This window comes from Anser anser (genome assembly GCF_964211835.1).
Source record: "Anser anser genome assembly, chromosome: 15".
In the NCBI taxonomy this organism is placed as follows: domain Eukaryota; kingdom Metazoa; phylum Chordata; class Aves; order Anseriformes; family Anatidae; genus Anser; species Anser anser.
Genome location: NC_139736.1, coordinates 12,000,748 through 12,025,101, shown reverse-complemented (window position 1 = coordinate 12,025,101; position 24,354 = coordinate 12,000,748). Strand labels below are relative to the sequence as shown.

General features: G+C 69.2%; 2 protein-coding genes across 3 annotated transcripts in view; one reads left to right on the top strand and one right to left on the bottom strand.

Annotated features, from left to right (window-relative positions):
* The window catches only part of LOC310882325 (coronin-7-like), a 40,677-nt gene that overhangs the window by 11,181 nt on the left and 5,142 nt on the right, over positions 1–24,354 (top strand). For both annotated transcript variants that reach the window (XM_083800925.1, XM_083800926.1), the window contains exons 8-12: positions 4,675–4,761; positions 5,322–5,404; positions 23,431–23,485; positions 23,567–23,624; positions 23,705–23,850. In XM_083800925.1, the coding sequence (XP_083657051.1) occupies positions 4,675–4,761; positions 5,322–5,404; positions 23,431–23,485; positions 23,567–23,624; positions 23,705–23,850 (429 nt within the window). The remainder of the gene's footprint in view (positions 1–4,674; positions 4,762–5,321; positions 5,405–23,430; positions 23,486–23,566; positions 23,625–23,704; positions 23,851–24,354) is intronic.
* On the bottom strand, positions 13,503–16,963 carry VASN (vasorin). The gene is given in 4 exon segments (XM_083800927.1): positions 13,503–16,200; positions 16,703–16,748; positions 16,751–16,793; positions 16,796–16,963. Coding segments are annotated over 4 exon segments (2,178 nt in total). The 5' UTR covers positions 16,847–16,963; the 3' UTR covers positions 13,503–14,162.

Here is a 24,354-nt window from a genome sequence, read left to right as displayed (position 1 = left end):
CCATGAGTACAGCGGGGCTGGGGGCTCTGTGGCCGTGCTGGCAGGGCGATGCCGTGGCCAGCTGGACACCAGGCTGGGGTCATCAGAGCCCAGTGTGGCACCTCTGCCCCGGATCCTGCTGGAGCGATGGCCCTATCCCTGCCCGCCAGGGCCGGCTGGGGACCACTCCACAGGGGGAAGGAGCACCAGGACAGCCAGAGACTTTCTGCCTTCATCCCCCCCCCCAGCAGCACGGCATCCCACGCCGGGGTCACCCCGGGGGTACCTGACTCCCAGCCTCAGCAGCAGCTTCCTCCGGGCGGGGGGAAGGTCCGCAGCATCCCACATTCCCAAGGAGACCGTGGGAAGCTTTGAAAAAGTTGGCCTAGCTCTGGGCTGCCTATTTATAGCATCGCGCGCTCCGCGCTCTCATGCTTCTGTTCCCCAGCGTAGCTGCACGGGACTGTTTATATTTCCTCTGCTCTGCTTCCCCCTCGGCCGTCCTTCGCAGGAATGCCGCTGGTATTGCAGACATGGGGAAGTCGAGGAGGATTCGGGCCGAGCATCACGAGGGACGCGGGCGCACGGGCTCGCCCTCGCCTGGGTGCCTCTCCCTCCTGCGGGCGTGCTGGGGATGGCCGTGCCGGGTGGCAGGCTCGGGGTGTGCCACTGCTCGCTTATGTGGGCCTGGGGCGGTTTGGGGTCCCCCCCCTCCTCCTGGCTCTTTGTGGAGGTGGGAGGCTGCGGAGCCTGGCGGCTGTCCCGCTGGGAGCCCGCTCGCCTTCCTGCCCTTGCTGGGCTGGCGGCATCCTCAGGAGCCTTGCTTTGGCCTTGCCAAGTAGCACAAAGGACGGGACGGAGGCTGGGGCCTCTCCCGGCAGTGGGGTGGGGGATGCGGGGCCTGCGGGTGTGTACCCGTAACACGGGGACACTAAGGCAGCGCTGCTCCCTTCCCGCTGATGCCCCGCACCCGCTCATCCCGCACTGGGCCAGCGCCAGCAGCGTGATGGCTGCCGGAGCATCGCCGCCACCGCATGCAGTGACTGGAGCTCCCCGCGGGGAGAAGCCCCGTGCCCCTCATCCCCTGTCAGCCCCGCGGTTTGGTGCGGCTCAGCGAGGGGTGGCCGGCCGGCGGGCTGCCCGCAAGCACCGCGCTCAGCTTCAGGGCGGATCTGAGGAGGGCGGCTTCTAAACGCAAAAGCCGCGCTCGCTGGGGGCTTGTGGCCCCTCATCCGTGCACTGTCCCCTCTCTCTGAGCATCCTCGGTCGGAGGAGCCGATCTGCAGACGTGGGGCTGGCCTGCGAGAGGCTGCTCTGCACTCCTGGCCACCTCTGGAGTAAGTGGGATTTGGCAGCAGGAGATTGCATTCTTCTGCGGGGAGGATGCGCAGCGGTTAACCCCCTCGGCTCCTCGGGAAGCCCTTCCCCCTGCCCCCTGGGCCGTGGCTGTTGCAGGCAGCGGTTGCTCTCCCCACCCTTTCGCTCCCTCCCGCAGGGGGTTCGGGTGCCTGCGGGCTGCCAGAGGGCAGAGCTGAGGGGCTCCCCCCCCCCGACCCAGCCCCGCGGCTCTGCCCTGGGGTCCCCAGCCCCGGCCCTCCGTGCCCTCGCCTCCCTGCCCAAGGTAAATATTCCCTGCGGAGGCAGGGATCGCCCTGGTGCGGGAGCAGTTTTCGCTTTGTGTCGGGCTCTCCTAGGCAGCCGAGGAGCCGAAATCCGCCAGCAGCTGTTACCAGCTCGTGCTGACCCGCCGTGGCTCTGCTGCCAACAGCTGCATCCGACACGCCGGCCGAGCTGCCCCGGCCCTGCTCCCCCGCGGTGCTCGGCCACCCCGCAGCCCCCGTGTCCCACAGCGGCCCTGGGGCCCCGCAGGGAGCAGGGCTGGGGACCCCCAGAGACCCGCCACAGGAGCTGGCACGGCACCCAGCCTGCGCCAGGAGAGGTGGGGAGAGTTCCCCGGCACCCTCCCTGCGCTGCCGATCGGCCTCAAGAGGAGGGAGCACAAAATTTCCCCCTTCCCTTGGCCTGGGCTGCCTCAAACCAGCTGGGCTGAACCTGCACAATGGGCTGGGGGAGGCTGGGCTGCCTCGGCGCTGGCGTGACGGGGTGGTGGCGGGGGAGCTGGAAGGCCCTCCTGGGCTCCCTGCGTGCCAGCCTGGAGCTGGAGGTGTCTGCCAGCCTCCGCTGAGCCTGCCAGGAGGACGAGCAGCTCAGCGGGGACACGGAGGGGCTGCCAGCGTCACCTGGGTTCAAAGCGCCGGGTCCTTGCCCAGCTCTGGCAGCCCCAGGGACCTGCGGCTTCCCCAGCTCCCAGCTGACCGAAGCATCCCGGTCGCACCGCCCCATCCCAGCCTTGGCACCTGCCCACGGCAGAGGACACGGGTGGGGGTCCTGGGGACCCCCCCGGGACCCGCTGCCGCTAGGTGGAGCGGCGCACGCGCCGCCCGGCCCCGCACGCTCACCTCTGGCAACATCTGCACAGCCTGGTGTCTGAGCCACCTCCGAAACCGGAGCGCCCCGGCCCCAGCCTCCCTGCATATTTGCTGACATACGTACTGCTCAGCCCGGGATGGAACTAATGCAGAAAACATGTTTCCCCGCTGCAGCGTGCGCAACGTGGGCTGGGAGCAGCGAGGCCCCGCCAGGGCGCTGGGCTGGCCCGTGCGAGGGTCCTGGCACCGTCTGCGCTCCGGAGCAGTCCCGAGCCGTGCCCCTGGGTGCTCTGCCCCGTCCCACCCAGCCGGGGACCGTCCGCGCATCCCCGGCACCGCCGCGGTCGGCACCGGCCGCACACGGGAGCCAGCGGAGCCGGCGCGCGCGGCTATCGAATCTCCAGCTGTGGAGTTTTGGCTGCCGCGGCCGCGTGGCTCAGGTGCAGAAGCGATCTCCCCGCTGATGATCTGGGCTGGCCAGGGTTGGGCTTCCAGCTCTCCTGGCCCCAGCTCCCGGGGTTTCCTTCCCCGCTCGGCTCCGATCCTGGCTCCTGTCCGTCAGGCGGGCGGTGGGGCCCTGGGAGGACTGGCAGCCCCCAGGCTGCCTCTCCCACAGCCCCGCTTTGGACCTCTCCTTGTCCCCACCACGGTGACACAGCCCTGCTCCGCAAGGGGGACACGTCCCCCCCCTCGGCCCCAGGGGCATCACGGGCCCCAGGAGCGGGATGTGGCTGGAGGGGCGCCGGTGCTGGAGCTGTGCGTGGTGCAGCAGGCTGGAGCCAGCAGGAAAGGGGGACTGGGTCAGGGGTTTGTCGGGGGCCTCCTGTCCCTGCTGGAGAAGTCTCCTATGCCAGTTTTTTAGATGTGGGGAATGGGCCCCTCCTGCCCCACATCCTGCCCCACATCCTGCCCCACATCCTGCCGCCGCTGCTGGGAGCGCCAGGCTCGGCTTGGCCAGTGCAGCGCCTTCCTCGCGCGTCGCTCGCGCTGGCTGGCTTGCGCCGTGTTTGTGCTGGCAAGGCGGCCGCGTGCCGGCGCCAGGCAGCGGATGCGCTTGGCACCACGCGCACCTTCTCCAGCCCTGGCCGCAGGCCCCGGCGGCTTCTCTGGAGAGCGGGCATCCCGCTGGGACCGGGGGCGGCAGCTCCCGGCGAGGCTTCTCCAGGGGGCAGGAGGCATGGCACCTCCGCGGGGATGCGGCTCACGGGACGTGGCTCCCTCGGGTGCCGGGGCAGCGTGTGCGTGCCACCCCCATCTGCCTCCCGCCCCGGGCACGCCGGGTCCTGCGGGCCCCTCTGTGCCGCACGGGGAGCGGGGCTGGGAGCGCTCGGCTGCGCGGAGGGGCCGGAAGCGCTGCGCTCGGCTCAGCTCCGCTTTTCCATGACAGCTCTGGAATCGTTAGTGGTTGGGCTGGTTTACTGGCGCTTTGTAAAACGAGAACGAGGAGGCTCCAGCGCCTCCTGCGTTGCGGGGCGAGAGCTGGCTGCCGGGCCCTGCTGGGATGCCGGGAACCGCAGGGCCCATCTGGGGGCCACATGGGAGCCGGCCCGCAGTAACTCTTCCCTTCCCATCCTCTTCGGAGCAGCGCTGGGGCCTGGGGGTGGGACGGGGCTGGGGATGGTGCCGGGGTGGGCAGGATGAGGCACAGGCCTGCTGAGGGGGGGTCCCAGCCCTGCAGGGAGTGGAGGAGGAGGTGCGGGGAGCGCTGCCGGGCTCAGTTTGCCATCAGTGTCTCGGTAGCCTCTGGACACGCGTGGGGCACCTGCCTCCTGCAGCCAGGATTTGGCACAGATCGAGAGCCCGGGGAAGCATCCGGGGAAGTAAGTGCCTCTCCCTCCCTGGCCATGGCTGGTGTCAAACATCTTCTGGTGCCTGCCAGCATGGAGCAGCTTCTCGGTGCTCTGGCCCCCGAACCCCCACGCTTGCCATAGGGGGAGCCCGGGCGGTGCTGGGGGACCTGGGAGCCTTGCCGTCACGCTCACGTCACCTGCTGTCACCCCCCGCTCATCCCAGCCACCACACCGGCACCTCCGAGGCCACCTTGCCGGCTGGGGGTTCGGGACGGTCACTGCTTGGGGGCTGCCCCCACCCCGCTGGCACTGTGGGCACCTCTCGGTGGGGACCTGGGGCCAGCGCTCGGCCCCGCGGGCTCGGCCCCGGGGCTGGTCACGGCCGTGCTGTAGCCGCACATGAAGCACGCGTCCCGCGCGGCGGGCCCGGCGCGGGCGGTGGGAACGCTGACGGCCGTGTCTCCTGTGCCTTGCAGAGCGTCCCGGGACATGAGAACAACAAGGACTCCCGGCTGCTCTGGATGGGCGCCAGCGATTGCCTCATCTCCGTGGGGTTCAGCCAGGTACGGTCCTCGCTGGGAAGGCAGCTCCGCGCTGGCTGGGATTTCCCACCCCGTGCCAGGGCCACGGCACGTTGTCCCCACGCGTCTCCTTGGCGCCAGCCTGGGCTCCTGCACGGCATGGCGATCGCAAAGCAAGGGCACCCCCAGGTGCTTTTCGGGCTGCCTGGCCCCCACGAAAGCAGGCAGCTCGGGAAGCAGGAGCTCCCCTCCCAGTCCCTGTGGGTGGCAGAGCCCCCGGCCACCTCCAGTCCTTGCAGCGCCCTGCCCGCAGCCACATCGGGTCGGAGCGGCCGCGCTGGGTTCTCCCCTGCCTTGCACAACAGCCACCGGCACTCGAACCCGCGCTGAGCCGCGGGGACACCGAGCGAGGTCAGGCGGGCACAGCCCCTCCGCTGCCTGCCCGGGATTGCCCTCATGGCCTGGGGCGTTGCGTGCACTCGGCCGTGTTCCCCTTGGTGGCCGAGTGGCTGGGCACTTGCAGGCTGGAAGGCGAGGACGTGGGGACGGCTGTGCCACCCCGCTGCCGCGCAGCCCCCAGTGCCGTGTCTTCGTCCCTGCAGATGCGCGAGCGGGAGGTGAAGCTCTGGGACACGCGGAAGTTCAGCGGCGCAACTTTCACCTTGACGCTGGACACCTCGCCCGGGTAAGGACGGGGACTCGCCACGGGATGCTTGAGGAGGGACGTGGGGCAGCGTGGCAGTGCCGGGGTGGGGACGTGCCCTGCCATGGCCACCACCCCCGCCTTGCTCGGGGACCTGCAGTGAACACGGCGGGAGAGCAGGACCTGGCAGGGAGCTCCTGGCATCGGTAGCGCTTGGACACAAAGCCAAGGACAAGCCTGGGGACGATGTGGCTGCGTCCCTGGCACCATGCGGGTGGGAAGGGCAGGAGGTGGCAGTGCTGGGGACAGCACGTCCATATCCCCAGCAGCGCGGGGCTGGGGAGGGTGCTCCGTGCTGCTGTGACGGGTGATGGCAGCGCTGGCGACAGCACAAGGCAGTGTTTGAGGTGGCCGCGGCCGGGCGGGTGCGTGCTCCGGGCAGCACACGTTGCTTGGGAACAGGGCTGGGCCCCCGGCGCGATGCTGCGGGCGACTGAGTCCCTTTGGCACGGCTCGGCCCTGACCCCGGCTGGCGGCAGGGCTCGGTGCTTTGTGCGGCGCTGAGGCTGCCCAGACAGACGGGGGCTGGCTGGCGGCGGAGCTTTGCTCGTGGGGCGTCCTTTTGGGAAACGGAACAGCAGTTTTTGTGGCCGTGAGGGGTCAGCGCCTCTTTTCAAGGCTCGGTGGAGATGTCTCCTGTCTGCGTGGCACCACCGAGGCTGCGGAGGTGACAAACACTCCAGTGAGGGCTGACCTCGCCTCTCCCACGCCGCCCCCGTGAGCTGGCCCAGGATCATGGTGCAGGCAGGGAAATGGGGGCCACACCGAGAGGCAGGAGGAGGAGGAGGCACTGCCTTCATCCCGCCAGGGTAATGGGGGTTTGGGACAAGGGCTTTCTGGGCCGTGCTGGAAGCCTCTGGCTGTCCCAGAGCTGCTGGCAGGGCAGCAGGATGCCGGGACCCTCGCTGCACACTGGGCTGGCTCCGTCACATGCGGCAGGGACACCGGGACCCTCGCCACACACCAAGCTGGCTGCGGCACGTGGCGGGATGACGGAGCTGGCTGGGTGGTCGGGAGCCGCCGGGTGCCGATACGTGGCCTCTGGCAAGGAGCTGAGTGAGCTGTGACAGCAGGGCTGGCCCTTGGCTGCCCCACCGCATCCCCGCGCGAGGTGTCAGCCCCGAGCCGGCGCTGACGGCAGCTGGGACCGGCAGCAGGGGAGAGGAACGGCCGCCGGCGCTGCGGGGAGGTGCTGGCACGTCCCTGCGAGGAAGGGCAGCTCAGCACGGAGACCGGGGGAGCAGCAGGAGGAGGGAGGCAGAACAGGAGGCTCGCGGAGCATCCCTCACCCTCCTGCGAGCTCGCGGGGCTTGCAGCTCGCCTGCTCCCCAGCTGTGCCAGGACAACAGGCAAAGCAGCCACAGGGGTGCTGTGTCCAGCCTCGCCAAGCCGTGCCCCAGGAAGAGCGAGGTTGCTGCTGGGAAAAGCACCCCGGCGCTGTCAGGGTGCTTCTGGGCTGCGGCAGCCTCTCCGGGCATCATTAGTGTCCAGAGTGAACGCCCTTGAGGGGAGCCAGGGCGCACAACACACTGCCAAAGGGGATGCTTTGGGATCCTTCATCCAGAACCCACCCCGTTGCGCCTTTCCAGGAATCACCCCAAACCCTGCCGTTCCTCATCCCCCACGCGCGTGGGCCTCCGTGCCGGCGCTCAGCCGGGGCGAGCCCGCCCGGCTAAATTGGATCCAGACGCGAGGCCGCGCGCAGCCCTGTTTGCGCAGGCTGGAGTTATTTTGGCTGCCGGGTTTATCGGCCGCCAGGAATGCGGCTGGCAGGCTCTGCTGCGCGGCCCGCAGTGGCGTGTCAGGCCGGGGCTCCGCGAGGTTGTGGCTGCGTGGCGAGGGGAGCTGATAAGGCGGAGGAGGAGAGGGGCCGCGGGGCGCCGGGGCGAGCGGGACCCCTGCTCTGGGGAGCCGCGGAGGAGAGGGAGGTGCTCTTTTTAGCGAGCCGCGCTGGGGCTGAGCGCTGGCAGCCGCCTTTCCAGCCCTCTCCCCACCTCTCCCCGCCTGTAAATCTCGTGGAGATGACAAACCGCGGAGGGGGATTTGGGCTCGCTCCCAGCAGACGTGCTGAGCGCAAGCCGCGCTCTCCCTGCGGCACAGCCGCCCGGCACGGCACGGCAGGGTGCGATGCTCGGGGAGGCAGGATGGGGGGGTGAGGGTTTGGGGGTCACAGGGGTCCCCCCAGGCGGCAGAGCCTGGGCAAGGGAGCTGCACGCTTGGTTCAGGACCAACAGACCCCAAATGGCACAGCACCCGGCCACGCCATCACCGGCACCTGTGCATGAGGGCCGTGCTCAAGGGGCTTTTGCCTCCCCCTTCCCTGAAGGCCACCCCCCATGAATCTGCCCCTTCCCCGCCTGCTCTCCCCTAGGTTTTGGACCAGACCCTCTCCATCGCAGCCCAGCGCAGAGCACGGGCCGTACCAGCCTGTCCCCACCGTGTCCCCTTGCGGTGCTTGGCACCCAGGGGACCCCTGGGGAAACGCAGCCGCCTCCAGGCAGGGCACGGAGAAGCCGCTCTGTGCACGTGCCGCTCCCCGGCGCCTTCCCAGCGGTGCGGGCCCCCAACCTCTTTGCCACCATCTCCATCCCCACTGCCCCATCTCCGTCCTTCCATGGCCCCGCACGGAGACGTGGCCACGCCAAGCTGGCACGCAGGAGCCAGCCGGGCACTGCGCTGCCCACGACCACTTGGGCACGGTCACACGTGGCCGCGGGTGCCGGTCACGGGGCCATCGAGCGCCGGCTGTGCGGTGCCGGCTGTGCCAGGAGGGGTGCCAGGCTGGCACGGCGGCCGTGGCCACAAGCTGTGCACAGGCAGCCCAGCGCAGCAGCAGCTCATTTAGGCTTTTTGAGGAAGCAATCAGTGGGCGGGCAGGAAGCTCATACCATTCATTACTGACGCCGGGCCGGCAGGAAGGGGAGCGCGTGCCCCGCCGCGCCCCGCTGCGGGGGCCCCTTGCCTGCTGAGGCTGCCCCACGCATCCCTGGGCACCCCAAAATGGGGCAGGAGCGTGGCCCGAGGTGGGGCAGGGGTGGACAGCCCCCATGTGCCCAGCCCCGACGTCCTGCGGTGCCCGCAGCCACCGCAGCTCCACAGGCGGCTGCGCCCCTGCACAGCGTCCCCAGGGGTGAGGGTGGGAAGGGAAGGCCCTGGCCTGATTCACCCTGCTTTGTCCTCTGTGTCCTCGAGTGCATTCGGGGGGTTTCTCATCCCAAACCCTGAGCAGGTGAGCACTCTGTGACCACGTACACCTTGTTCTGAAAGCACAGGGCAGCAGCCAGGCAGATAGCGACATATGGCACAGCCCAACTTAGCCGCTTGTGCTGGATGTGTCCCCGGGTGTCCTGGGAATGCTGGGGTGGGGGCGCTCCTGGCCCTCCTCCCCAGTCCCTGCCTGGGGGCTGAGTCCCTGCCGGTGCCCAGACCCCGAGGGACGCGGTGGCAGGAGGCGCGGGTGGCCCCGGCCCCTCTCTGCGCCGCCATCCTCACGTGCCGCCTTTTGCCTTTTGCTTGCCCGTCGCTCCCTTTGAATCAGGTTTTGTCTTCCCTCCGGCCCCCTTTAATTGGATCAAGGAGCAGCAGGAAGGGGCCTCAATAGGTTATTGTTGCCCTAAATTGTAACCAGCACCGGTGGGGTTGGGTTACGGGCTCAGACTCAGGGTCAGCGGCCAGACCCCGCTGCCGCACGCCCGCAGCCCCGGGCCGGTGCCGCCTCTGTGCCGGGGATGCCGAGAACAGTGGCTCCCTTGTTGTGCCACCCAAACCTTCCCCTGCAGAGCCGGCAGCCTCAAACCCCTGCCACAACCATCTCGGGGCTGGGCCAAGGTGACCGGGTCTTGCAAAATGTCCCAAAACTCCCGAAATGCTGGGCCCCCCCCGGGAGGGCTGGGGAAGAGCTTTCGGGAGGGCTGAGCGATGGGGCCCGGTGGGGCCGGCTGGGTCTGTGCTGCCCTTCGCAGTGCAAAGTCCACCAGCGCTGGGAGGTGCCCGCGGCGGGGGCAGCGGCGTGTTTGCAGAGGGCTTTAGCGCCGCTTGGGTTGGGATGCGAAGGGCCCCGGGTGGCTCCCCCCGGGGACGCTGACCCGGGCAGGCTCAGCGCTCTGTACTCATCATCCTTCCCTTCTCCAGCTCGTGGGGCTGGGCCCTGGCTGCTGTGAGCCCCGGCGCTCCCCGCGGGGTGGGACGCAGCTCACTGCAGAGCCTGCAAGTGGCCAGGGCTGGAGCACAAGCCCTTCCCGGCGGCGTTGCTCACCCGGCGTTGCCCGGCCGTGGGGCTCCAGCTCTCGTGCACACTGATCCACAAACCTCCACCGTCTCGCTGTCCCCATTCATCGGCTTTTATGGGTCTTCTGCAGCAGATTCTGTTGTGTTCCCCGTGCCCTGAGCCCAGTGGGGCTCCCCCGTGCGACGCGGCTTGTCCCAGGGGTGCGCCCATGCCACTTGGGGTTACTTTTACCCCGAGTCCCCGTGCAGGCAGCGCCAGCACCACCAGCTCCTGTCCCAGTCTGGCCACGAAGCCACGAACGCTGGCTTTTCCTGGGACTTGGCAGCCATTTTCTATGATTTTGGGTAGCACGGACATTTTGGGGGGGGGGGGGGGGGGGTCTCCAACAGCTCCCACCCCAGTGGCAAGGCCTTGGTGGCAGAGCCCTGAGCAGGACAGGTCCCCGTCCCCATCCCTGTGCCACAGGCATCTCTATAGAGCCCTGCCCTCGCCCCCTCTGCCCCCAGGCCCGTGCTGGTCCCCCTCAGCAAGGAAAGGGCTTTTCCCTCTGCTCCAGCCAGCCCCTGGCTGCTGCCACAAGACGCAAGGAAGGACAGAAGCCACCTGACCAGGTGCCGGCCCCAGCGGGGACTGTCCCCGCGCAGCAGTGGGGACAGATGCTTCCCCGTGGCCGCACGAAGGGGTTAACGCCAGGGCGGCTGCCCAGCCCCGCAGCCTGCCCCGCTAATTGCACCCGTGTAAAAATAGCCCAGTGCTTGCGCGGCCGCTCCAGCGGGAAGGCGGCGAGCGGCCTAATTGCCGAAATCGCTCCCAGATGGGCCACAGCCTCGTCCCGGCCTCGTGCTGGCCCGCAGCCGCCTCCGCGGGCGACCAGCGCTCCCCAGCCCTGGCCTCGTCAGCTTTCCAGGAAGCCAGCAATATTTCTGCCTTTCCACAACTTCTTCCTGGCAGCAAATGCTCTGCAGCAGCGCGGGGCGGGGGGGGGGGGGAGCTGCGGGACACTTGCACGCACGCTCCGGCTCCCCGTGGGCATCCGTCGCCCTGGGGCAAGGGGACGGGGACCCAGCACCCCCTTCATGGCCCTGCAAAGGCTGCATGTCCTGCTGCGGCTCTGCTCCAGCCATGGGGATGTCGGGGACCCGGCTCAGGCTCCCTGGGCTGCTCAGGTGCTGGGGACACCGGGACTTGTCCCTCTGCAGCTCGCGATGCTCTTTGCTGGGCCCCTGTCCTGCTGGAGGCTCCTGCCCAGGGCTCTCGGTTACCCGAGAATAGCGGGAGGGATTTTTTTTTTTGGTTTCATTTCAGGGGGTTTTGCAATCCTTCCCCTGCGCTGATTCAGCTCGGAGGAATTAGCAGAGCCGCACAATGTGCCGCACTCATCTGCTCCTGGCGTGCTCGGAGCTGGCAGTGGCTGGGGGGACTTTTGTGCTGGGGCTAGGGAAGCCATGAGGGCTTGGGAGAGCTGCGAGGACACTTTTTGGGTGCCACTGAGCTTCCGCAGAGCCACATGGGTGCAGACGTGGGTGCTGGGTATCGCAGAGGGTCCAAGCACTGCGGTGTGCCAAGCTGCGCCCCGCTGCAGCATCCCCCTGTGCCAGGGCCTTCCTCAGCCACGCTGAGCGGGGATGGTGCTCAGGGAGCCGGTGCCTTGGCACAACAGCCCGATCCGGGGGGGGGCGTGGGGGGGTGGCAGCCACCAGGGCTGCAGGCCAACAGCCTGCTGTGCGGGGTCCGACCTCCTGCCAGCAGCACGGCTGTGCACGAGCAGAGGTTTGGCCCCCCCGGCATGCTTCTGTGGCATGGGCAGAAGGGGACCGAGGGGCTGCCCCTCGTGCTGCTCCGTCCCCCTCCCCGTCGCCTGAACCACCCCAAAACCTTGTCTGGGAGCCCCGCGAGCAGCAACGTCCTGCTTCGTGCCGGGGGAGTTGCTTTTGAGCTGTCGGCAGCCACCAGGAGCGATGTGACCAGCCAAGGGTCGTGCGTGGGGTCCCCCGGCTCCAACCCTTGCAGCCCAGGCATCTCATTTCGCGGTGGGGAGAAATGAGGCTGGCAAACCTTGAGCTAACTGCAAGTGGGAAAAGTCCCTTCGTTGGGAGAGGGGCACATCACGAAGCAAAGCAGCGAGAGAAGTCAGGGAGGAGTGAAGCAGCCGCTCCGGTGGGAGCATGACCCTTGGAAGGGGATGTGGCTGTGCCAATGCTTGGATGTGGGAGAGGGATTTGTGCTCCCTCCCCGCCCTCTCCAGCTTGGGCGGTGAAGGATGGGGCTGCTTGAAAGCGGGGAGGGGATTTCTCAGCGAGGTCCTGGAGCTGTAGGAATATAGGGAGGCAAAAGAAAGGGGCCAGGAGGGAAGAGGCGTGATGGCTCCTTGAGTGATGGTGCGGGGTCTGGTGAGGCGAGGGGACGGTGCTGGGGCTGAGCACGTCCCTGCACCCATCCCGGCTCGGGGGCTGCGGCAGTGACCGTCCGGAGGCACCCGTCACTCGCCGGCACGGGGCTTGCGCTCCGCCGGGGAGTTTTCTGCTCTCCTCCTCGCAGGGCTGGAAAATATACAAAGCTCGCAGTGAAAATATTTACACAGCAGCAATTTTCAGAGGAATTTGGGATGTTAATTTGAAAAATCTGTGGGGAGAGAACCACAATGGGCCCTTTGAGCGGGCGAGCGTGGCCCTCGCGCCTGCCCGCCCGCGCCGGAGAGGGGCCCCCCCTGCCACTGCGCCGGCCCTAATGGGAGCCAGCCCTGCCGGAAACCCACCTGGGAGCCGGGGGGGCCGCGCCAGACAGCCCCCGCTGCCGCCCCGCGCCCCTAATTGCATCCAGAGCGCGCACAGGACCGGGTCAGGGCCACATCCTGCAGCAGCGCGGTGCGCCCGGGGGTCCCGGTAGGCTGGGGGGGGGGCTGCAGGGCGCTCACCTGAGCCGCCAGCCCGGGGAGGCAGCAGCCCCGTTGGGTCGTGTCCCCTCTGTAACCCTTTCGGCAGCCGGCCCGCCACAGCTCCGCTCGCTGTGGTGGCGGCGCTTCAGCCCGCTTTGCTCATTTTCTCCAAATAAAACATACCTCCGCGGGCAGGGACCCAACCTGGAAAATTCCAGCCCGAAAGATAAAGGATTGGAAAACGATTAAAACCAGAGGTTGGAGCAGAAAGCACTTGGCAGCGGGAACCTGCCTCGCGCCGGCCCCGAGCCCCCCCGCCGCAGCCAGCACACGAACACGGCTGTTCCTGGGGCCGGGGGGGCTCGCACCCGGGAGGGGGGCCCAGCACGGGCTGCCTGAGCCTCGGCGTGGTGGCAGCCCCCGGCGTGGGGGGACCGTGGCCCTCCTGCAGGCCGAGCAGCTGCGTGGCTGGGGATGAAGGCTCAGGCACGGCACGGTGCCAGATGCAGGGCAGAGCCCCGGGCAGCCCCTTGGCGTGAGGCTGGCGCAAGGAGGAGGAGGAGGAGGTGGAGGAGAGGAGGAGGAGGTGGAGGAGAGGAGGAGGAGGGTGACGTCAGGAGGTTATCGAGGTTGAGCCACGCTGTTTGTCCGACGCCCCGCGGCCATCTGGCAGCCGGGGCAGGATGAAGTCAGGCTGGATGATGCGCAGGGCAGGGTCTCATTTGAAACTCGTGGCCTCTGTTTTGCTAGCAGCTCGCGCTGGGGGGGCAGCTTCATGGGGCTGGAACCTCCAAAAAACTGCCCCAACTCATCCAGCGCCAGCAGCAACGGGGAGGACGCGGCCGACCTGTCCCCTCCTCTGCAGGGGACACAGGCACTGCCACCAGCAGGGTCTGCCCGAGAGCCCCAGGGGAGCTGGGCTGTGCCGCCCTTGGGAGGGGTCCCGCAGCTCCCAAGATTGCAAATGCTGTGCACAATTCCTTGTTGTTATTATTTTATTTTATTTTTTTTACAAAAAGACACCCTTCTGGTCTGCCTTACAAAACAGATGTACACAAACCTGTACTAGAAAAAGAGTTTTCCCAGAAGAAATGGGAAATAACCATGTATAAATATTCTCTCTGAGTTCTTAAAGCTTCGATTCCCGGTTTGCCTGCTCGGCGCTTCCTTTGGCGCGCGGCCCGGGGGTCCCGAGGGTCCCAGCACCTCGGCTGGGCCGCGCCGCTCACATCAGCTTCCAGGGAGTTGAGAGCCACGGGCCGTGCTCCACTAAAGGGCCCTTGTTGCCAGCACGTTGATGCCCCTTAGCTAAGTCACCGATGACTTTCTTTTTAGCACTAGCTAAAAAAAAATAAAAGGCCAACCCAAACCCCAAATTAAAAACGAAAACCCCTCTCTTTCGCTACCCACGTTCTACGTAGAGTCACAGAAATCAAGGCACTTAGTCATACGCCGAGCGGTAAAATTAGTGTCTACTCCCTAAGTGTGTAAGCCTCTCAGAAATTGCACGTTACGGGTTTGGGCTTTGTGCCTTCATTCAGTTAACTCCTCGCTGTTCCTCGGCCCGGAGGAACGGGGCCGGGTGCTGCCGCCGGCCGCGCGGGGCTCCCCTCGCCCGGCTGCCCGTGCCGCCTGGCTCAGAAGTAGGAGGGCTTGAGCGCGGTGGTGTTGTTGTTGCTGGGGTAGTGCGCCTGCATGAGCGGGACCTCGCACACGGAGCCGCCCGAGAGCATCGCGGCCTCCGGCCCCTTGCGGCTGTGGTTGCTCAGATCCCCGTTGTCCAGGCAGGCTTTCACGCCTTCCAGCTCCAGCGGGCCAGCGTCCACCCCGCCGCCCGCGTGCGCCTTTGCCCGGCGGTGCCGGCGGTAGTACGTGACCGCCGTCACCACCACCACCAGCAGCAGCACGGCGGCCAGCGCGGGGACGATCATCAGGGTGAGGTTGTTGTCCTTGCCCTGGGTGACGGGCGAGTGCTGCTGGTGGGTCATCTGCAAGGTGTGCGCCTCGACGCAGAACTCCTCCTTGGAGACCTTCTCCCCCAGCGGCCCGACGCAGACGCGGTAGGTGCAGTTGGGCCTCAGCGCCCGCACCGTGTACTCGGAGAGCGAGGCCGGCAAGCGGAGCATCACGGGCCGCTTGTCCGGCCCGGAGAGGTTTCGGTAGCTCAGCCGGATGCCCTTCAGCTGCGCTTTGGACTGGACGTAGTTCTGCAAGTCCACCTTCAGGGACGTGCTGCTCACCTGCGTGATGCTGATCTGCCGGCTCGGCGTCGGCGCCTGGGTGGCCGGGGACGGCGTCGTCCCCCTCGCCTCCTCCTCCTCGCAGTACGCCCCGGCGAAGCCCTGCGGGCACAGGCACTGCAGGTGGCTGCGTGCGTCCAGCTGGCAGGTGCCGCCGTTCAGACACGTGCGCGGGGGGCAGATCTGCGGCGGGGGGCTGCTGGGGGCCGGGGGCATGCTGAAGGACACCGGTGCGGAGCTGCCGGGGGAGGCCCTGGCCTGCGGGGTGGGAGCGGCGGTGCTGGGCTCCGGCGGCGGGCGGCTGCTGGTGGGGAGCGGCGCAGGCGGCCGCAGCGTGGTGGTGCGCGGCGTGGTGGTGGTCGTGGTGGTGGTGGTGGTGGTCGTGGGGCAGCCGAAGTCAGCGTACTGCAGGTGGTGGAGGAGCTTGCCGGAGTTTTTTGGGGGGAAGTGGCAGCGCGTCTCCTCGGGCCGCCGGAGGACCATGCTGCTGGCGTTCACCCACTGCACGAGCCAGCTCATCTGACAGATGCAGTTGAAGGGGTTGCCGGCAGCTGTCACGGCCCGGAGCCTCGGGAAAAAGCCAGAGAAGTCCCGAGGGATGGTGTTGATGTTGAGGTTGCTGATGTCCAGCTCCTGGAGGTTGTGAAGGCTGTGGAAGTCCTCTGCCGGCAGCTGGGAGATCTGGGCATTGCCAGCCAGGCTGAGCTTGGTGAGGCTCCCCAGGCGCCGCAGCACGGCCGGGACGCGCTCCAGCAGGTTGTTGGAGACATCCAGCTCGTGGAGGTTGTTCTGGGTCTGGAAGAGCTCCTCGTCCAAACTCGTCAGGCCCAGCCCCGCAATCTTCAGAGACTCGATGTTGACGGCGTGGAAGGTCCCGGGTGCAATAGTGGGGATCTTGTTCCAGCTGATGTCCAGCAGCAGGAGGTTGGGCAGGTCAAGGGGGGGCACTGCCCAGAGCTGGTTGTTCTGCAGCTTCAGCTCCAGCAGGTTCTCCAGCGTGTCGAACGCGGCGGCGTGGATGTGCTGGATCCTGTTCCTCTGCAGGTAGAGCCGCTCCAGCAGCCGCAGCCCGTGGAAGGTCTCATTGGTGATCTCCTGCAGCTGGTTGGAGGACAGGTCCAAGTTGACAAGCTCCGTTAGGGGCTGGAAGACGTTTTTCTGGATGCTGGTGATCTTGTTTTGTGAGAGGTCCAAGAGCTGAAGGGCGGGCAGCCCCGTGAAGCTGTCCTCGCTGAGCATCGTGATGCCGTTCTCAAAGACGTACAGGGAGAGGGTGTTGGGGGGCAGCCCCCGGGGCACGGTGTGGCCCCGTCTGGCCGCGCACAGGATGGTCTTGGGGTCCTGGCACTGGCAGCCAGCGGGACATGCCCGCGCGAGCTCCCCGGGGACCAAGAGAAGCAGCGTGCAAAGGACCAGCTGGTTCATGGTGTCAGCTCTGCGGGAGAGAGAGGTTTGCATGAGGATACATGGAGCAAGCACCGCCGCAAGCGCGGCTTCACACGCAAAACACCCGGCTTGTTTGGCGATGCTGAGGGAGGGGCTGGCTCCCCGCAGCTCCCGGGCCGGGCTGGCACGGGAGCCCCCAGCCTGGCTCCCGGTGGGGCAGGGACAGCCAGGCTCGGGCACGCTGCTGTCCCCACCGCTGTCCCCACCGTCCCAGCACGGCGCCACAGCCTCCCAGCCCCCGGCTGCCCACACGAGAGGGACCGAGTGGCCATGCCACCAGCCCCTCGGCATCTCGCCATCCCCTCCTGCCCTGCCCGGGACACTGCAGCCCCAAAGGGACCATGGAAGAGCCCAAAAGCCCCCGCTGCGCTCGCGTCTCCCCGCCGCTGCTCCTGCCCGGGGCTTGAAGCAGCGCACGAGCTGCCCACCCCGGCCGAATGCTCTCCCTTTCCCCTGGCCCCCCAGATTCAGGGCCGTTGGTGTCTGCGCACCCCCAGCTCCTCCGTGCACGGTGTCCCGGCTCCGGCTCGAGGGGCTGCCTCCCGCGGGGCGAGGCGGCGGGGAAAGGGCCCCTCCTTCCCCCCGGCTCCTCTCGGCAGGGTGCAAACCAAACATGTGGGATGCGCCGCCTCCATCCCGGGACGCACCCGGCTCGGCCTCCGCCAGCGAAGGGGGTGGGAGCGCGCCCGCTTCCCGCATGCCGAGCAGGACTTAACCCTTTGCTTGTGCCGCCCGCACGGCAGCTGCCCGGAGCTGCGCCCAGGGGCGAAGCCCCCCCTGGGACCCCTGCCTATGCTGTTGCTTTGCCCCCCCCATAAGCACTGCAAGGCGCTGCTTTTTGGGGTGGGCACGTGGCCCCCAGCACCAGGGCGAAGCGTAGGGCAGGGTTTTGGGGAGGGGGGGTTCAGTGCTTTGAGGCATCCAAATGGCCGCGCAGTCTCCAGCGCTTGGAACTGGGGACCCCCCAGTGCCAGGGCAGTGTGGGCGCTGGTGGTGGCAAACGCACCCGAGGACGGTGGCACCCGGAGGTGGCACCCACCGTGGGGTGGCCTTGGCTAACGAAACGCTGCCAGGGCAAGGCTGTGGGGCCGAAGGAGCTGGCCGCCCCAGCCCCAGCAGGGAGGCTCAGGGTGCGGGGGACGTGGCCATGGGCGGCAGGAGGGCATCACAAAGCTGGCGAGGTGCTGAGAGCGGTGCGGAGCCACAAAATGCCCGCTGACGGGTGCTGCCAGCCCCCCCCAGCCCCTGCATGCCGCTCCTCGCGGCCCCAAGTCACGGGCAGATGCTGCATCGTGTCTGCGTGGGGGAGCAGGGAGAGGACAGTGCTGTGACCTGGGCTCCGCTCCCCTTGGCAGAGCAGAGCCATTGGCAGGACGGGAGCCCCTGCCCGGCACCGTCCTGCTGCTCCGAGGGCAGCGGGGCCACGTCCCCGGGCTGCAGAGGGGGGCACTGGGCCAAGCTGTGACCCCTCCGCGGGCTCAGCCCCTGGCAGGCCTCCAGCCCTCTCATCTCCCAAATCCCTGGCTGCACGCTGCGACTTGGCGTCCCAAAAAGCTTCCTCTGTTGGCATCCCGGGATTCTGGCACAGCACCGGCCTTGTCGGGACACAGAGCCCCTGGGCTGCGGCCCTCATCCCTCCGGCGTGGGCAGACTGTTCGGGGCAGAGCACCAAGGGGAGGACGCTCCTGGTGTGAGCAAGGCCACAGCAGCCCCTGCTCCAGCCCCTCTGTGCCAGGGGCCCCGGGGACAGACGTCCCAGCTGATGTCCTTGCCTAGGACGTGGCTGGCTCGTCTCTCAGCCCCGTCTTTCAGCCCTTTTAATGACAGCCCTAATTAGTGCCGAGTGGTGGGGGTGAGGCGCGGGGTTGCAACAGGGCCGTGCTTTCTCTGCCACCCCACCGCAGGCGCTCTGCAGGCCGTAGGGGTGCCGCGGCCCCCGCAGCCCCCTCCCCAGCGCCTCCTCCCCCCCCGCCGAGCCACTCCGAGCTGTTAATAGCTTCAGGCAAATAAAACCCCTGCGGTGTGCGAGGGGCCCCCGCCGTGTGCGGGGGGCTACCGGGTCGTGCAGCAGCACGCGCCGGCTGCCCCGGCCACCCCTCCGCTGTGGGGGGCCCCGGCTGAGCCGCACCAGCAGCACAGCACGAGCCCCGGCAGCACTGGGGGGGTGACACCGACACCCAGGGGCAGCTCTGTGCTGGTGCCCCCCCACCCCTGTCCTGTGCCACCGCCCGGACAGAGTTAAGGCGGCGGCCGGCTCGTGGCCCGGTCCCGGGGTGCGCCCCAGGGTGGGGTGCACCCGCGCCGCTGGGCAGGGTCACCGCAGCGCCTGAGTCACTTGGCCTGGGGACGCCAGTGGTGGGGAGGAGCCGCTCTGTGGCCACGGGGTCACCGTCACCAAGCCCCCGCCCGGTCCCATCGGGGGGGTGGCTCTGCCAGGGGCTGCTGCACCCTGCGCAACGCGGTCAGGCACGATGGCCGAGCCAAAGAAAGCATCGTGCAGCCTCGTGAAGGGGTTTGGGGGACACTGGGGGGGTTAAGGGAACGGGGAAGTGGGCTGGCACCGCTCCCACTGCTGTGTGAGCCCTCGGGGGGTTCAGTGCCGGGCAGAGGGCCCAGGTGAGCGGCTGCAGGAGCTCGATGCTGCCGGTGACACCCTGGGGTCCTGGCTGCCCCCTGGGAGCGAGGAGCCAGCCAAGAGCCCTGCACCAACCTCAGGACTGAGCGGGGGACAGCGGGCACCCCGAGACAGCCACACCAGTACCAGGACAGCCTCGAGGCCGGCGCAGCGTGTGGCCGTGCCAGGCCACCCGGGTGGGCAGCGCCGGGTGCCGGTGGTGCAGGAGCTCGGGGCTGGGACCGGGTTTTGCAATGCCAGGGTCGGGTTTCGCTGACGTGTCCCATGCTGCAACCAGCTGCTGACTCCAAGTCTCTCGTCCCTTTAATTACGCTGGCATTTCCTCTCCGGCTGCCAGGCTCCGCTCGCCCGGCCCCGGGCAGGTTGGGCCGGGCCGTGACCGCGGCCGAGCATCCCGCCTCGCCGGCCGGGCCGGGCGCCCGTGTGCTCCACCCGCGCGGCTCCCGCCTCCGCCACCGCTCCCTCGGCACCGCCACGCTCCGCCGGCACGCGCCAGCATCGCCTCGGCACCCTGATGGGCTTGCAGAGTGCTGAGGGGTTGATCCAGCCCGGGGGCTTGGCAGCTCCGTAGGGGTCGGGGTGACGGGCAGGGGAGTGGAACAGCCTCGCCGCGTCCAGGCGGAGGAGATGTTCTTCTGGAGGTGCTCGGCCATCCCGCGGCCGCCCTGCCAGCGGCCTGCTGCTGCCTTGGCTGAGCTCCCCCCTGCCTGCACCGCAGATACTTGCCGAATTATTCATATTTTCCGGCTGCGGGAGGATCCGGGCTCAGCCTCCCCGGCTCGCACAGCCTCTGCCTGCCAGCCTGGTGGGCTGGGAGCGCCGTCCCCGCTCCCCGGGGAGCTGCCCTGGGCGAGCCCCGCTCCCTGCTCAGGGTGGGCACCGTGGCGCCTCCGCCGGCATGCATAGAGCTAGTCCGTCCTGGGGACACGGCGGGGTCACCCCTTTTCCCATGTGAGGGGGAGCCTGATAGCAGCCCCGTGCAGCTGCTGGGGCTGATGGGCAGGGCCGGCTCCTGTAGGGGGTCCCCGTCCCCATGCCGTGGGTGACACCTGGGCAGATGGATCCTGCCGCAGCCACAAGGAGGTGACCCTGCTGCTTGGTGAGCATCCCTTGTCCCTGGCGCTAGCGCCCGCAGGGCTGCTTGCCCTCCCGACATCAGAGGTCGGTGAACCCGGGGGTGCCAGACTGCGGCCGGGAGGGGTCCCACAAGCTCTCACGTCACGCCCCATGTCACGGCGGGTCCCTGAGCCGGGGGTACCCAGCACAGCCGGGACATCTCCTCCCATCACCGCCCACACCGGTGAGCGAGGCCCTGCATCCGTCCGGCTCCCGGCACCGAACAAAGCCACCGTTGTTACCGGCACGCAGCCAAGCCCGGTGGGCCACCCCGGCCGCTCGCGGGCACCGGCGCAGGCACGGCTGCGTCCCCGCCACCGCTCGGGGCCCCGCGCGCAGGAATGCGGGGCCTGCACCGGCGGCCGGCTCGAGTTGCAGGCGCCGCTCCCCAGCCCCTGCTCGCGGGGCCCTCCCTAACGCCCCCCAAACAAGCCCGTGTCAGCACGTGCCCCCTCCCGACCCCCGGCGGGGGCGCAGGATTAGCCCCTAATCCCCCTTTTCCCTTCAACCCGCCCTCCGCCGCAGCTCCCACCTCCTCCCAGCCTCCCCTCCCTATTTAATTAAAGTTTCCGCAGCAGCCCCGGAGGAATGCGGGCCTGGTTATTGCCTCCCCCCCCCCGGCGCCAGCCCCTCGGCCTCGCTCCTGCCCCCGTGACCCAGCCGCGCTCCCGGCTCTCAGGTGCCGGAAAGGGGAAAAACCAGCAGGGTGGCTTCGCCGGGAGCCAACGCGCCCGGGAGCCCGGCGGTGCCGCCCTGCTGCCACGCGCGGATTCCTGCGGCCTGACTGTGGCTGCCGTGTCCCCGAGCGCTTCCTCCTGCCGCATCCCGCCGGGGCGGCGGAGCCAGCCGGGCAGGCAGCGCTTGCGTCAGGGCGACCGGGCCAGGCCACCCGGGCTTGGTGTGGTGGCGAAAAATAGTAATTAGTGTCGTTCGTCACGCCGGCACGGCCCAGCGCCGTGTGGGCAGCAGCCCGGCCCCAGCTGGGTCAGGCCAGGCTGGCTGCCACCAGGTCGCGGTACGAAGGGACCTGCCCGTGGCAAGGAGGGGTGACACACGTCTGGCTGGCACTGTCACCCGAGCATCTCCCCGCAGTGACGCCGGGATGCCCGGGCACTTGGGGCAGCGTGGTGGCTACAAGGGAGGGAGCCCGACACGGCGAGGGATGCTCAGCCCGCGTCACGCCTGGGGAGGCGATGGGCCCGGTGTCGCCCCGGCACGCGCTGGGTGACAGCGAGCGCACAGCGGCAGAGCCGGTGGGGCATCACCACCGGGCTGGCCGGTGGCCCTGCTGGCACACAGCCCCACGGGGACACCGGTGCCTGCTGTCCCCTGCCTGCTGTCCCCAGCGGCGAGCCCCGCTGCCACATCCCTCGGGACCGCGCTGGGTCCCACCACCGCCACCCGGGAGCCCTCTGCCAGCAGCACGGCTCGCGGCCGCCCGGCAGCAGCGGGGGTCCCCGCAGCCACGTCTCGCCCCCTGCCCGTGCCGGGGCAGCACCAGGCCCGGGGCCGGAGCCGCGGCAGGGGCGGGCGGCGGGGGACGGGACCCGCGGAGGCACCGCGCCGGATGGGGACCCCGCCGCCGGCTCCGCCGTCCCCGCGCACCCCGGGGGGCTGCCGCCGGGGCCCCGTCCCCGGGCGACGCCGTGCAGCCGGCGGGGCCGTGCAGCCCGGTCCCCCCCCCTCCTGCCCGCGGCCCCCGGGACGCGGCACTCACCGGGGCCGGGCCGGGCCGGGCCGGGCCGTGCCGGGCTCTCAGCGCATGGCTGCGGGCGGGCGCTCCCCGCTCTGGCCGCGCTGCGCGCGGGGGGGCGGCTTTTAAAGCTCGGGGGCGGGGCGAAGAGCCGGGGGGGCGGGGACGTCTCCCCCGCCGCCTTCCCATTGGCTGAGGGAGCCGGGGGCGGGGATTGGGGGCGGGGCTATCGCGGAGGCTCCGCCCCCTGCGCACCTGGGGCCCGGCGCGGGGGCGCCCCAGGGACCCCCAGGGACCCCCAGGGACCCCCGGACCCCGGGGGCAGCGCGGGGGGGGCAGGCGCAGCGCCCCCGGCACCGCCAGGCCCTGGTGCCCCTGCGGCCCCCAGCAGCCCCCCCCGGTACCCCCGTGCCCCCGCGGCTGTGGGTGACCCCAGTGCCCCAGCGGAGCCCTGGTGCCCCCTGCCACGACCCCCAAACCTGGTCCCGGCATGGCGCTGCCCCGACGCGGTGCCCCCCCGCCGCCCTCCACTGGGGACAAGGGGCTCCAGGTGTCCCCGCGGGGCTGGCGTCGCGGCGCCCCGGTGACAGCAGAGCTGTGCCAAGCGCTCCAGGACGGCGCTCGCCCTTCATCGCCTCGAGGACGGGGTGGGCTGGGTGTCCCGGCACCCACAGGTGCCCTTGTCCCAGCGCCGGGCCCTGCTGGCGGTGGCAGTGCTGGCAGCGGTGACCGCAGCTGGGCAGGGGACCCACCGTGCCTGCCGGAGCCACCCCAGCAGTATTTGTCCAAGTTGTGCCAACAGCCACGGGCCAGGATTGTGCCGTGCCAGCCAGGGCCGTCCCTGGTGTCACCCGGCCACCCCGCGACATCCTCTGTAGTGTCCCCGCCGCAGGGACCGGCCGTTGGCACGGGGCTACCGGGGCCGGGCAGTGGCTGGGGTGGGTGCACAGGGCCGAGCACCTTTGTTGGGCTGCGTTTCCTCAAAGTCGTTCCGTGTAAAATCCCGGCACTGCACGTGCTCCCTTCCCCCAGCCGGCACGACCACAAAAATGTCAACCCGAAAGTAATATATTGTCCCTTTGTTCTCCTGGAAGCTGCCTCTGGAGCTTTCTCCTCCACCCGCATCGTGGGGAAGGAAGAGAAGGGCTTTGGTGCTCCCCGTCCCCTCCAGCCACAGGGTGGGACGGGGACGGGGTTGGGGACAGGGACAGGGACGCTTTGGCCAGCCCAGCCGGCAGCCCCGACCGCGGGACTGGCAGGGCGGCGTGTGCCGGTGAGGCGTGCGGTGTGCCGGCTGCGCCCCGCGGCCCCGTGCCCGCCCCGAACAGGCTGAGCCGGCCTGGGCAGCCCGGGGCAGTGCCGCAGCGGGGCCAGGCGGGCCCCGGGCTCCCTCGCCCGCATTTGGCATCCGTGTGCCCCGTCCCCGCGCTGCCGTGCCACGCACCGCGCGGCTGGAGGCGGCCGCCAAGGTCTCACGGCCATAAAGCTGTCACGGCAGGGCTGAGCGTGGCAGGGCTGTGCCATGGGAGGCTGTAAATCGGGGGAGATGCTCAAGGCCGTTCCCATGCGCCTGACCGAGGGCACCCGGCACTGCCCTGCTGCCGGGAAGCCACCGGCGTGTGCCCACCTGCTGTGATCCTGGGGCTTGGGGCTCCAGCGGGGGAAAGGGCTGAGAGGGCAGGATCCGGCCCCGTGGCTACTGGGGCGCTGCCGCGTGCCAAGGCAAGGTGCTGGGCCCCGTCCTGCGGTGCTCAGCGCCCCCCTTCCCTTTGCAGGGCCATGATCCCGCTGTTCGACGCTGATACGGGGCTGCTGGTGCTGGGGGGGAAGGTGAGGAGCCACGGCACGGGGGGGCGGCGGGGTGCTCCCCGCGCCCCCGCTTACACCCCAGCCCCTCCGCGTCTCTTCCAGGGAGAAAACCTCCTGTACTGCTTCGAGGCGGCACCAGCACAGCCCGCACTCACCCAAGGTAAGCAGGATGCGCCCCGCGCCGGGCTGCCGTGGTCCCCAGCCTCGCCCCCACCCCACGGCTGTCCTGCCTGTCCCCAGTCACCCAGAGCCTGACGGAGGGGCGCACGCGGGGCCTGGCCGCCGTCCCCCGCCTGGCCCTGGACGTCATGGCCTGCGAGGTGCTCCGCGTCCTGCAGCTCACCGACACCTTCCTCGTCCCCGTCAGCTACATCGTGCCCCGCAAGGTAAGGGGGCGCGGGGTTCCCTCGGGGGGGGGATCAGCACCAAGCTTGGACCCCGTGTCCCCGTAACCCTGGCGCCCGCTCCCTCGTGCCACGGATTTGGGGACTGACCGCAGCGTGCGGGGCCGTGGCGTCTCAGCCAGGTTCTCTCGCTGCCCCCGATGTGCTCAGGCTCTTCCCCACTCCCTAAAGCATTTTTCTGAGGGAAAAAAAAAAAAAAAAAAAGGGTGGTGGCTACAGAAATGCCCTTTTCTGTAAACAGACACTGTTGTGGAAAAAACTCACGTTTAAAAAAAGAACCAGAGCGTAAGCGCTGCTGCAGGGCGGCCACGGGCTCTGGGGGGAGGGCTCTGTCCCCACAGGGACGCTGCCCGGGCAGGGCTCAGCTCCCCAGGGAAACTGAGGCACAGAGGCTGCCGCCGCCGCTCACCCCAGGACCCCCCTAGCAGCACCGGGACAGAGCTCGGCCCCTGGCCCCCACACTGCGGGCAGCACCATGTCGGGGGG